The sequence below is a fragment of the Haemaphysalis longicornis genome, unplaced genomic scaffold (genome assembly GCF_048455015.1).
Source record: "Haemaphysalis longicornis isolate Haplotype H1 unplaced genomic scaffold, Haemaphysalis longicornis Haplotype H1 scaffold_9, whole genome shotgun sequence".
In the NCBI taxonomy this organism is placed as follows: Eukaryota; Metazoa; Arthropoda; class Arachnida; order Ixodida; family Ixodidae; genus Haemaphysalis; species Haemaphysalis longicornis.
In genome coordinates this window covers 31221589-31235000 of record NW_027526460.1, presented here as the reverse complement: position 1 = coordinate 31235000, position 13412 = coordinate 31221589, and the positions used below count along the sequence as shown (strand labels likewise).

General features: G+C 45.5%; 2 protein-coding genes across 2 annotated transcripts; one reads left to right on the top strand and one right to left on the bottom strand.

The window, feature by feature from the left end:
* The first annotated feature begins 150 nt into the window (after window positions 1-150).
* Window positions 151-5159, top strand: Dlc90f (dynein light chain 90F). Its single transcript, XM_077682466.1, has 5 exons — window positions 151-318; window positions 432-473; window positions 685-808; window positions 3519-3596; window positions 4940-5159. The coding sequence occupies exons 1-5, from the start codon at window positions 295-297 to the stop codon at window positions 5008-5010; spliced, it is 339 nt and encodes a 112-aa protein (XP_077538592.1). The 5' UTR covers window positions 151-294; the 3' UTR covers window positions 5011-5159.
* A 1210-nt stretch (window positions 5160-6369) lies between these two features.
* Window positions 6370-13387, bottom strand: LOC144152946 (coiled-coil domain-containing protein 174). The gene is made up of 11 exons (XM_077684534.1): window positions 13195-13387; window positions 13013-13111; window positions 12823-12929; window positions 11928-11989; window positions 10549-10753; window positions 10338-10436; window positions 9643-9788; window positions 8930-9024; window positions 8377-8506; window positions 7597-7773; window positions 6370-6746 (listed from the first exon to the last, which is right to left on the bottom strand). The coding sequence occupies exons 1-11, from the start codon at window positions 13255-13257 to the stop codon at window positions 6451-6453; spliced, it is 1479 nt and encodes a 492-aa protein (XP_077540660.1). The 5' UTR covers window positions 13258-13387; the 3' UTR covers window positions 6370-6450.
* Window positions 13388-13412: the final 25 nt, after the last annotated feature.

Here is a 13412-nt window from a genome sequence, read left to right as displayed (position 1 = left end):
CTTAATTAGATTCACACTTATAATATTATTGATAATAATTCAATCTAAACGGTTAAACTATGCCCTAAATTAGTTTTTGTTTTCATACCGAGTGTTAGCTGCAGACAGTGGCTACGGCTGTGGATCAGTCTTGTTGTTTGTTTTGGTTTCTTCTTGGCAGGCCACGATTGGGCTGACTGGGCGCCGTGCTTCTTCGGCGTTGTAATTTATACAAGTTTACCACTTTTCATCTGGCGATTTCTTTAAAAGTGTGTAACAAGCTGGGGCATCGGATCCAGTTACGCCAATTCTGAAATGGACGATAACACATTTGAGGAGGTAAGGTTAGTTTTGCTCAAGGCTCCCGTGAGCCAAGTTTCTGATCGTTGACACCTGCGGTTACCGCCCGATTCTAACGTACAATACCACCCAATCTGCATTATTTTTTTCAGGGTACGTTTGTTGTGGACGAAGTCAGCGCCATAATCAAGGAGGTATGTACGTGACATCTTTCCTTTAGGCGCCCTGTCACTTAGACCACGCTTCATGATGGGATTGAAAGTTATCTGGCATGCACCCTCCTAAAATTAGTCAATTTTACGGTTCTCATATTTACTGTATGCTGAAGATCGTGTTTCCTGAGAGCGTATGGTCATCGCCTCGCGCGATCTGTAGCCGTGACTGTGATGTCATCTTACCTTCCAGGCAATGGAAACGATCATAGGTGGGAACGTTTACCAGCATAGCAAAGTGCCGCAGTGGACGAACACGACCGTGGAGCACATCTTGGGCCAACTCACAAAAATGAACAAGCCATTCAAGTACATAGGTAAGGTAGCGCGTATATTATGCTGTAGTCTAGGGAGTCATGATGCCGGTACCGTGATATTTGGGAGCCCGAAGCGTGCGCACAGAAGGCCACAATATCCTAGCTAAGTCGGTAGTGAAAAACGCTGAGAAGAATGTAACGCAAGCAGTGCCGCATTTTTAGAGTGGAAAGAACACTTTTGAAATGTTCAAAAGAAAGTGCAGAAAAAGTTGGCGTATACCGTGCAAACGTGGAAACCGACGCAGAACGAGGCAGTGGCAAGTGCGCCAAGAAATACGACATGCAACAAGAAACTTTCAACATCTCAATCACCTTAGAAAATACATGGTCAATGTCACCACCTGTTTTCGATGTGGGCAGTACTGAGTGGAAAGAGTGAGAGTTAAAAAAAGATGCACATTTTAGACATCCTCTACGAAGGCTGTTAATATCGGGTTTTTCAGTTTTGGAAAGTCAACGTAAAGTCTGGTGAAAAGCAACAGTGTGTCATCTTGTCATGAGCGTTGTTGTAACCAGGAATCAACGTTAGACTGGCCCGTTCGACTGCACGCTGGTGAAATCGAGGGGGGCCATTTGCGGTTTTTGGTGGCATAGCATTTTTTGTGAGGTCTGTGGTTGGCATCTGAAGCAGGCTGTTGATCTACACGAAGGTGCTCTGTACGAGCCATGCCTGTAATCATGTTGGTAGTGATGAAGCTCTGGACATCTCGAAAGCCGGTTTCTGTTTGATGAAGAACGCTGGTGCATGCCGTTGCACTCAACATTGGAGGAAAATCGGACATGGGCCTTTATATCTCCACTCCTGCAAATTAGAACAGTGGTAGAGAAAAGAAACAAATACTCATGCCAGACACAGACATGTCACAGGCATAGTGGGACTCCTACTATGTTCCCAGAATTTGCACAAGTTGTACAGGCATTGAATGAAAAAGTCTTAATTCATGCGCAAAACTTCTAATGACATGCTTCTGAAATTGCTTGAAAATAGATTTGAATGACAGCAAGCAGTTTACTGAGCTTGACGAACTTGTTTGCAGCCTTCCTTGCAGTGCAGAATTTGAACTTTCCTAGGCATTTGAGGACTAAATGTGCGGACTTGAAGCGGACACGTGCAATGGAAGACAGAGCGCCACACAAATGACAGGAGGTCAAACTGGAAAGGATGTCACACAGACTGACAGGCAAGCCATGGAGTGGTGCTTGAATTCATACCGCCAAGATACGAGTCGAATTGCCCTAGAGAAATGGCACATACTTCCTGTTGGCAGTCCGGCTCCCAGTGGAAGATCTGTTGGATGGCACTGCAGAACTTTGTTTTTTAACAGAAGGGCTGTTTAAGCCGAGTGTTATCTGTCCGTTGCACCAAAAAACCTCGCGGAGCAGTGACATCACCTCGTGTTGCCTAGCGACCCCTGGCACAGCCGTGCATAACTTCGAGCTCGCTTCGCTAGCCTAGGCATGGCTCCGACGAGCCTCATTGGCACCCGTCAAGCTGTGACATCGCTGTGCAACACACAGTATAAAGGCTTGCGCACAGCGTCATCATCCAAGCTTGTGCCATGTGAGAAGCTCGCAAAAGAAAAATGTCAAGGAAAAATACCGAGTGCGCCTCGCAAGAAGTGCCCGGCGTTGGCCAGCTCGTCTTTCGAGAACACTCTGTCCAGCATTCGTTGATCTCTGGTGTGCTGCTCTTACCAATTCACGTGCGTCTGCACCTTAAGTGGGGAACACAGACGCCGAGTTCGAGAAGCCTGTTGTCGCGGGTTCTAGTGCGTGCTAACGCGGTCCACTTTGGGAGAGATTTGAAAGCACGCTGTCAAAACGATTGAGGCCTGCCAGTCATGATATTTGAGCGGCAAGTTCAGAAATCCATGTGAGGTGCAACAGCCGGGTCTCTAACAAAGCGAGAGGGGCCGCCAGCTCTGCTGTTTCTCCAGCCTTGCGCCACTAGTGCAAGCTGAGCCGGTTTTTATTATTTAAAGACAATAAAAGACTGATACCTCATGTGGACAGCCAGAAAGGTTGCCAAATTTTTCTCATAAAGTAGGTGTTAACCACATCTTTGGTTACGACCAGACGTTTGACAGCAATATTGATGTAAGGTGTCTGTTGAATGCAATTTATACACCTTTGAAATGGGGATAAAAAAAGAGGCGACCCAGACGCCAAATTAGGAAAATCCAAGTGCCATGGATGCAGCTTTGGCTTTGCCGGCCAACAGGACCTCGAGTGAGGGGCTGTTTATGCCCAGCCTCTAAGGCCTTGGAGAGGGAGGAAGGAATGCAAGTGAAGCACTTGTATATTAATGGGCCTTTGTACAGTAGCATAGCTGCTGATGGAACCATGATTGAAGGAGTAACTTTGGACATGCCCCTTAGGTTCAGGCACCGAGTATGCATAATAAAAAATTCAGACCAGTGGCCCCATGCATCTTGGTTATCTGATTATCCCCCCAACATTTTCCTGGCGACACTGAGCTAGTTGGAGAGCCCTTGAACCTATGAGGGGCAGAGGGATGAAAAGGGGCGAGCATGCCTGGACAGGTGTTTGTGCTTTTGTTGTGCTGTTGATTTTTTGTTCTTTTTTCGCTGCTAGAATGTCATGCTGATCAGGCTGCCTGTGTGCAGACCGACATGTGTTCGCCTTGCATGAAGAAACCACTGCCGAGTTACCCTGTGAGCCTTACGTGTCCCATTGTGCATCGTTTCAGTAACGTGTGTCATCATGGAAAAGAATGGCGCTGGACTTCATACTGCAACCTCTTGCTACTGGGACAACACCACTGATGGTGAGGCTACACCAGTGCATTGGTCCAGAAAAAGTTTCTCTTTCTATTTCATGTGCAAGCTACTTTGTACCAATGTCTCGCACAAGCGGTATGGCTTATTTTTAAGTGCGGAGCACTTTAGGGGGCCGGCTTGTAGTTGTAGCTCGTCTGAGGTCATGGCGTCATGCGCCCATGCAGAGGCTTTGAAAAAAAAAAAACTGCTTCCCCTGGTCGTGGTCGGGACCGAACCTCGGTCCCTCGCAATATGAAGCTAATGTCTATCCCATTGCACCGCAGATGCACGTTACTGATATGAAAAGGGTTGGGGGTGATCTTTGCACTGCGCTAATTTTACATTATTGTGTATTTATTAACGCATTAATCACCCCAAATTAATGAAAACTCAATCCAGTATCTCTTCGTAGGCCTTTCCAGGGGCTGCAGCCCCCCTCTCTCGACTACTTTCGGTATCAACGCCAGGCTGATACTGAAACTGGTCAAGAGAGGGCGCCACAGCCCCTTTTGGTGGGAGAGTAGGAGTGACGCTGCCTGTGTAAGGCAATGTCATACAGGTTATTACTCACAAGAATAACACGAGAGAAGCACTGGCAAATTACTGCTCCGCACTTGTTACAGCCTTCACGTTGCGTAGAGCTGCTTTAATTTTTTTATTTCTTGTCCCAGTGCCAAATTTCACAGCAGTACTTGTCCGGCCACGATGTTTCTATATAACTAGCGATGAATGACAGATTTCATATGCAATACACCCCCTCTCATCTCATTGTTTCAATAATCTATGTATGTGTGCGCACATGTGGCTGCGAGAGAGAGAGAGATAGAGCCAATGCAGTGCTGTGGTTAAGTATGCTTTTGGAAAAACCTGCTCATAAGAAGTAACAAGCAGTCGATATAGTCAAGGAAATGAGGACCTGCTACACAATGTGCCCCATTTGGTGCATCCAGAAAATTAGCTAGTTGACAGTGATTGTATAAAATCTGCTGCAAGGGCTAAGGCGTCGTGCTTGTGAGCATGAAAACGCGGGGTTGGTTCCTGGACGCAGCGGCTGTTTTTCCGATAGAGGCGAAGAGAAAAAACACCCGTGTGTTCGAGATTTTGGTGCACTTTAAAGATCCCCACGTGGTCCAAATCAATCAAAGCCGAGAAAAAATCCGCTGTGATCGGGATTGCGGCGGATTTTTTCTCGACTTTCATTTCTTTATCCCTGTATCACTAAAAATGACAATTACCTTATTCGGCGCTACAAAGCACCTTCAAGTAGCCGAATAGCACTGGCAATAAGGACTGCATCTTTAATGTGTGTTCATTACCTATAGGGACTCACAGCCTGCCTCCCTCATTTCAGGAACCTGCACAGTGCGTTGGGAGAACAAGACAATGTACTGCATTGTGTCTGTGTTTGGCCTGGCCATCTGAGGACCTCTTCCGTGTGGCTGTCGCTCGTGTCTCATGGAAGGGTGAATGTGCATTCCATGGCCATGGACATTAGGCTGCCTAACAAGAAGCCTCAAAAAAGAAAATTGAGTTGCGTTACTCATGGCGATGAAAAAGCAGCTGTTGACCAAGGCCCCGTGGTTTGGCTAATCTGAAGCTTTATCTTTGTGCTTGTGTCGTTTGGGGTCGGTAGGCTTAAAAAATTGTGTGTGCATTGTTTGTGCCTATGCTAGTGACTGATGTGAAATAAATTGCCTAACGCGTCGAACCCAGCTTTCCTTTTCTTTGGGGGGAGCGGGGGGGGGGGCAAACACATGGCTGCTATATGGACTTCAGAGGCAAAAAGTGAGACATCCCTTGACTAAATTGTGATTGAATATGTTCAGATAATTCACAAATAGTTGTGACAAACTGTTTCTGTGGTGTAGAGAGAGTGTTAGTAAAGCACCTCCATGACAGCCAGTAAATCAGTTGACAGATGACCATAATACAAGCCATGTGCAACAGAATCCGCAGGCAAAAAAAAGCCAAACATGCTTGAGTAAAACGCCGTGGACAGTTGCAAGGCTGGAAGGTAGGGTATTATTGTGCACAGGTGAAACCTAGTCATATGCAGGACCACAATCCTGCTTCTTCACACATTTCTTGTGTTCATTGGGTGTGAAATGAAATGCCACAGCTTGCTGCACGAAAAAATGCCCACGTAATACTTCCAGCATTACATAACCACAGTGTTCAAAAGATTTGAAAGGCTTGCCAGTACTAGGATACAACATGCAGTTGCGTTCATTGATAAATGTTGCGTGAAATATGAAAGGCTAGAAGCGGCTGTCAATGTTAAACGCTTGCTGAAATCTTGCATACAAGAAAACAAAAGGTTCAAACAATGGACGGCATTGCAACAGCTGTTTGCAGCAAACTCTAAAGGCTCATGTTGTACTCTGGTTTGAGGTCATTCAAACATGCTCGCCATTCCTGTGCCCATCAATTTTGCAACATGTGCAGACATGCAAGTTTTCCCAACCAAATATATAACAAACATGCTTTGTTTCAACATGTAAAGCGTGGCACTAGTTTGATTTCAAACTTAGCTCTATGCTTGTTTCTGTGCCTTAAAGTGCCTCTCATTCTTAATTCTGCACAACGCTAAAGGCACACTACGCCTGTTTATTTTTGCTAAAACTGGGTCGCAACAACCTGGATGCTCAATATACCGATAATCAAACACCTTACTACTGCTAGGATGTCCCAATAGCCATTCACGAACTGGCGAAGTTTCATCACCACACAAGGAAGTTGAAGTGCTCCATTGACAACTACCATCTGCTAACAGCACCCAACAACGTCGAAAATGCTTTTATTCTCCCCTTTTTTGCTCGCAACGATGAAAAATACCGCACACGTCACAACTGAGCTGCTCCGTTAGAAGGGGCCCCCTAGAGATGACTGCTGCACACTAGCCCTACGTGCCTCAGCGAGCCTTTGCGTGATCATGTCTTCAAAAGAAGAGCTCTGCAGGCGCCTGCTGGGCCCGTAGTTCGGTTCTGGGCCTTGCAGGCCAGTGGCGGTGTCCGTGTTGACTCCAAATTCACTCGGGCCTCTGGTGAAGTTGGCGTACTTGGGCCTCTTCGAACTGGCCGCTGCGCCATACTCCGACGGAGGAGCAAACTCCACCGGCCTCTCCTGCCGCTGAAGGTCCACCCAGTCCTCTTGAGACACTGGGAACACAGTGCAAAGATTGTAAGATTGTCTGTTCATGGAATGCACATGTGGATAACGTCGCGAAAGCTGCGAGATTGTCAAACTTTATTCAGCGTGACTTTTAAGATCTTTCTTACTGCAAGACTGAGAGGACCATGAAAATGATCTGCACTCAACATGTTCTCGAATTTTGAAAATGGGAACTGCGATAAAATGGAACACATGCTCCTGTTATTGCCACTCTATACAAACTCGTACATTTTGTATTCTTATTCCCTACCCTTCACTCTCCCGCTGCTTCACTTTTACTCTACCATAGCGAACATAGTGTAGACTTCCTGCACTATGCCTGACACACACGTCAAAGCTACATGCTCCCACCAAAGAAACTAAGCTGTAGTCGCTGTACAGCCTCACGCGTTGCCTGCCTATGATCACCAGTTTAAGAGCAGAAAGCACTCCTAGAATCATGACAGCAATAGCACATTTTCAAAAGAACTAAACATTGCCTTTCTGAAGGTTACACCTTTTGGCTATAATGACCATACATAAAAAAAAATGCACAACTTTACAGCCAGCGGAAAGACAAAAATGCTGCATGCATTTTCTCCAGGTTTCTTTTTTGTCTCTCTCCCGTTACGGTCAAATATTCACCATTCCATCCATGTTTATTACGTGTATCTGATCATGCACCAGGCTATGGATTTAAATGTGTGGCAGCTACATACATCAACCTTGGTAAAGCTTGGTTTTGCAACGAGGGGACCTCTGCAAATGCTATTTTTGATACTTGATAAATTTGAGAATGATTGCTTTTTCCCCGATAGGTATTACTGATAAGTATTTGTGGTGTCGACGGCGACTTACATTTCTTCTTTCGGAAACGTGGCTCGTTCACCATGTTGGCCAAGTTCTTTCCTTCATCCCAGGGTCGCATCTCGGGAACTTCCAGTGTGTCTGCATCGCCAATTGCCTTTGAAGCCTCCAGAGGCGTGGCAGTTGGTTTGCTGGTGTCGTCTGGCTGCTCTTCGTCTTCAGATGAGTCTTGTTCGGCACATAACACGCAAGGTTACAAGATGCTCAGATACGCTACTTTTTATGTGCTTTCCCAAAAGTGATAGGCCTCCCAAAAAAACCCTCTCAAGTTCTCTTTGATGCTTTATTTAGTGAAATCAACAGAGAAAAAAAGGGGGGGAGGGTACTTCAACAGCACATTCACTTGAGAAAAAAAAAAAACAAGGCTACTAGTGTACCAGACATTTCACTATGTCTAATATTTATCATTTTCAAGAAAAGTGTGTGCAGAAGTCAAGCAACGTAAACTGGTCCCTCAGTTTCTACTACCATTATTGAACAACTTTTTCCTATAAATGCAATGTCACTAATTTTGGGTGGGTCACATGTTCTCAAGGTAGTCGGATAATATATAGTACTCACTGCAACTCCTACAACTGATAAATTAACATGTTTAATATGTTTAACTGATATAGAAGTGTCAAATACCAACCCTGCGTTACGTATTTTGGCAGGGGTGCTGTAGGATGCCTACTAGCAACAGACAGTAGCGCCTGCCAGAACAAAGCTGTTGAAAGGCTATGTACGATATGGGAAACGAGGTGTAATCTCCATCATCTTTTGGCCACTTACCTTTCTCTTCATCCTCCTCCGGTTTGTCCTCCTTGATGTTCTTTCTCTGCCGAATTCTCGCCAGCCGCGCTTCCAGCATAGCTTTTCTTTTGTCCTTCATCCTCTTGGATATCTCCTTTTGCCTCTCCGTCTGCAAAAGTGGACATTCGAGGCAATCAGACCAAGGCCCTGAGAAAACTTCTGTCGCTACACCCCACCCCAAATGCACCCAAATGCTACACCCCAAATGCTTGTCGATATTTACTTTGCTTCAAAACCAGTCACCACAGCCAGCAGCCACTTCGTAAAATGCATAGCTCCACAAATGAAGTTTGCTTTCCACCACAACCAACCCGCCTGTTAGCTGCAGCAGGCCCTATTTGCACAAAGCGAGCAACTGCCCTCACTGGTACTACGTGAAGCCTTGGCTTGCGCATAGAAGGTGCATTCCAGATGAAGGCACATTCCCGTAAGCTTGAAAAAAAATACCCTTGAACTATTGCTGTTGGCTAACCGAAAAAAACAGCCCAGCCTCACATGGGACGCATACCCGGCATGTCACACAAGGACTCACCTGATCCCTGAGCTTGTTCAGCATGTCCAACTGTTTCTGACGTTCCACAGCATCGCCAGAGAGATCGTAGAAGCCCACACCATGCTCCCTCGCCTCTGCAGGGAATAAGAAGCAGATGCGTAAGAACGCGCCCTAGACCTGCACGTATAAAATATCGAACAGGCCAAGAAAATTCAGCCAATGAATGTATGTGGCGCTACACTGACAGTGTACAATGTTACAACCCATAAACAACAGCCATCAATTGAAGTGCTCTATGCTTTTTCCAGCACCATTCATATATACTCTAACATGAGAGCACACAAGTTTCCCCACAGCAACAAGCTGGTGGGAGTGTGCAGATTGCAATCGACCCCATCGTCAATTCGATGCTGATGAACCGCCAGAATTTGGTCAAAATAAGTAGAAAATCGAATTAACTGAAGCCAAAATACATAACCGCACATTTAAAAGTGTGCAAGAAATATGATTGTAAAAATTGACAAAAATCTAAGAAATCAAAATCAAAGTTCAATACAAAGGAGCCAACTGCACAAGGTTCTCAAGCTTGCTTCACCGAGCCCTGCCAGTACAGTTACGCGTGAAGAAGAGTGCCCCAGAACACATTGAAGTACATAATTGATAAATAGTACGGAGAGTAGCTATCTCTCAGGCCACTACGACTAAGCACAGAATTTTAAGCCAGTACAATAAGCATTGTTTCATACACCGACCTTGGAAGCGCACATCGCTGTAGTGCAGCGACTCCTTGGTTGCGTTTTCGGCCTCCTGCTGTTCCCACTGCTCCCTCAACTGTTCACGTGTACGCTCGTGCACCAGGAACTGCGCTGTGCGCTCCGGAACGTCTGTCTCCACAATGCTGAAAGAGAACTTTAGATGCAGTGCTCCACACTTCTATTCACAGCAGCCAGAAACGAAAAAAGAAAGGAACGGTGCCTACAGGGCAGGACCTAAGGAATGCCCGGGCCTTTTTCTGGGTGCCATTTCTTGCTGCAGAATTCTGTGAAATTTTCTTGCTGCAGAAAATTTTGAAGTGACAGGAATGTCGTGCCCTCCTTTCCCTTACTTTCAAGCTAAATTTGGCTGCATTCTCCGAGCTTTCATTTTCCCCCACCTGCAATGAACTACATTTTTACCCACATTCTACTTTTTTCCCCTGTTATTAGCATCATTGCCCTGTTCACACAGCAAACATCCTACTACAGGCATCCTTTAGAGTTTCCCGGTGTGTTAAAACTAGGCCCTGCATGAAACTTTGTTTATGCGTGTGTATTTGCACATGAGTGAATGGATACGTCTATAGTCCTGACAGGGCACAAAGATATGGAAAACCAGTAAATAAAATAAAACCCTGGCCACGCCACTAGCAAACAGATCTAACTAATCAGATGCTAGAGTTCACCCTCACCCCGTCTTTCCTGTCAGCTCCTGGTCACTCTTGATCAGCTCAGGCAGGTCTTTCCTCATGCACCGTCGCGACCGCCCAAGGGCATCCGTGTAGTCCACCCTGAATGCAAAAGCAGCCCCAGTGAATGGGGAAAGGGGATGACACAAGAGCCGTAACATTCTGCAAAATCACTTCCAAGTGAGAAAAACGACATCAGAAATGCGCTCATCACCATTCTTCCTCGGTTCCGGCGAGTTTCTCATCGAGGGCGTTGTGGTTGGTGCTGGGTAAGTTGTCGTCCGAGTCTCCGTCTCTGCACGCCTCGGCCTCCTCCCTTGTAGGCACTGTGGGAAGCTCCTTTCTCTCCCACTCCTCCACGGCTGCGTCCATTGCCTTCCTTTGGAAGTTGACCACATACAGGCTAGACTCCTCGTCTCCTGATAAGGGGAAGGGGGGGGGGAGGCAGGCAAAGGAAGTGAGGTAAAGACGACATAGTTCGCCACTCTCTCGAGCAAAATGGGGCTTGGGGGGGGCTTTAAAGAGACTTCCAAGGTTAAATACAAATTTTCATGTTCATTAAATCAACTTTCCTCATCACCAACTCATACCTTTTCATCTGTGTGCCCTGCAGCTCTAAGAAAAACAAAAAAACAAGTGCGGTTCATTCAAAACACTGCTTTACGCCTATATCTATAATATAGATAAGGAGAAAAACAGATCAAGCAGTGGTGACAAATCAACCACCTTCTTCTGTGAGTGGTGGCCGCCAACTAAAACCAATCTTTCGGTCACGGACGCCGCATTTTCTTCTTGCGAAACATATAAAGCTTTCACCTTAACAATATACAACTGATGGCAGACAATGCACACGCTAAGAAATATGCTGCTTATTAAGCTGTGCTGTAGTAGTCTAAAACAAAAAAAGCAAAGAGGGTTTGTTTTGCTTTCTGCTGGCATAAAATAAGGAAAATCAAGTAAGGAAAGAATTTCCAAACCCCCAATTTTTAATTCAAGAGTCCCCCCCCTTCCCTCCCCCCACCGTCTACACTACCCTACTCAGGGGCCTATTTTTGTAAAACATGCTGCTTGAGGGTAACGACGGCACGAGAAAAAAAGGATGATAGAAGAAACACGTATAACAACACAGTGCCAACCGGCACTGTGTAGTTGCCTGTGATTTTTTTTTTACCTCATTATCTTGCGCTGTCGTTACCCTCAAACAGCATGTACCAACTCGCCCACACCAAGCCTTTGCATAAACACTTTTTTTTTTTTTTGCACTACCATACTGTTGGACATAACAGACATTCCATTCCAAACAATAGGATGCAATTAGTCTCAACTTGTCCCAAATGCCTTTTTTACCCTTTGCTTTCAAAGCAGCCAATTCATCTATTCAGAACTTAGTATTGTCTGTCATTTCTGTTGCATTGCTTATGTACGGTCCAACACAAACAAGTGTTGCCAGCATATCAGACAAGCATACTTGGCTTCCCTGGCACATTATGTGGTTGACCTACAAATAACTACGTGAAGAGCTCATGCAATTCATGAAGGCATCAACGAATTATCAAAGGAAGCCGGCGTGAAAAATCAGAAGATCAATCCAACCTGGGATCACCTTGCCGGAGCTCAACTTCTCGTACAGCTTGGCCTTGCGCTGTAATGCTGCCCTGAATATGAAAAGAGGGAGATTAATATTAAAAATTGCCCATCAGCCTATCCAACTGAAATGGGGAACAGGACAAGATACAAGAAAATTGAGGGCAGAGAAAAAACGCAGGCAGAATTGATTCCTGATGATCCTCTTTAAACGTGAAGCATTATTTGGTTTACGAGAATAAGTGCAAATTCTGTATGCGCATACATGTATGCTGCACTTGTTGCACTAGCAGCAGCGCTGGTATCAAGTTCAAGCGTGCATTTGTGATGGGAGGCCAAAAAGACAGGTCTTTGAAACCGGCATTTGTTAGCCCAGATGCGGTCATTTTAATCTGTTTTTGTAACGACCAATCCAACGTTTAGTAATAATATTAGTTGTGGTTTGTCTCAAATGTACTCAAGGTCTGCTTTGCTGACCTACAAACCGCACCACATGTCCGACTAAATTATTTTGATTTGTTGAGTGGCCGCAGTTTCGACACTATAAAGTTGAATGGTTGTGGGCTACAAAATACACACTTTGCATTTAATAACATGGCTTTGGTGAACTACAATGCTAGGTGGTAACAATTATGTTCGAGTTTAAAAAGGCACTAGAACTTTGGCTTTCTTCATCCACATGCTTGTAAGCATCATTAGCTCTATCTCACATAATCAAGACATTCTTACGAATGACGAGGAATGGTCTAGCTGATTTGTTCCGCATCGCGAGCACAGAAAAGTCGACTTGCACAACGGTAATTTAAATTTCCCGCTGGGAAATGCGTGGTTTCGTCGGCTCACTACCTTGTTTACAAGAATGAGGGTAAAAGACGATTCTCACGTATACGCGCAGCGCACATACCTTGATCTTTTCAGGTCCGCATCTTCCTCCGAAGTATCTTCAGCCACCGGAGCCTTTTTGGGGGCTGCCTTTTCAGCAGCTCTAGCCGAGTCACCCCGAAGATTAAGCTACGGAATTAAAATTTCGTCACGACAACTTAAAAACGCGTACGAGCTAGCTTACGCGTTGTTCAAAAGGCATCGATCCTTACTTTTTGTTTCACATAAACGTCTTCGGGCTGCCCTTGCTTCTGCTTCTGTAGCTTGAAAGCTTCTTTTTTTCGAAGTAGCTCAGCTTTAAGGTCGATCAGCTGGAATGTCACACGCAACGTGTTAGCAACGAAGCGGTCCGCAGTAGACAGTCAGCTGTGTCAAACAGTAAAGAAGTACTTACAGATGAAACGCTGGCACCTAGAGCGACCTTTCCGAAAGTGACTTTGCTGGCGAACCCTTCCATCTTCTCTTGCGTAGAGGCAGCCCTTTAGGATTGCCGGAGCAATTGAACCAATTGATTCTTAGCACAGTTTAATCCAGGCTGCACGCATACTGTCACAGAACAGGGAGGATTTCATTTGTAAACAAGCCGATTTTGCTGAGTCCGTCCGCAATCAA

Bases quoted from the DNA above. Each gene is read 5' to 3' on its own strand.
- Dlc90f (XM_077682466.1), top strand. From the start codon at position 295: ATGGACGATAACACATTTGAGGAG. The intron at 319-431 runs GTAAGGTTAGTT...TATTTTTTTCAG, and splicing joins ACGATAACACATTTGAGGAG to GGTACGTTTGTTGTGGACGA. The intron at 809-3,518 runs GTAAGGTAGCGC...GCATCGTTTCAG, and splicing joins CAAGCCATTCAAGTACATAG to TAACGTGTGTCATCATGGAA.
- LOC144152946 (XM_077684534.1), bottom strand. From the start codon at position 13,257: ATGGAAGGGTTCGCCAGCAAAGTCACTTTCGGAAAGGTCGCTCTAGGT. The intron at 8,507-8,929 runs GTGAGTCCTTGT...CCACTTTTGCAG, and splicing joins TGAACAAGCTCAGGGATCAG to ACGGAGAGGCAAAAGGAGAT. The intron at 7,774-8,376 runs GTAAGTGGCCAA...GTGCCGAACAAG, and splicing joins GGAGGAGGATGAAGAGAAAG to ACTCATCTGAAGACGAAGAG.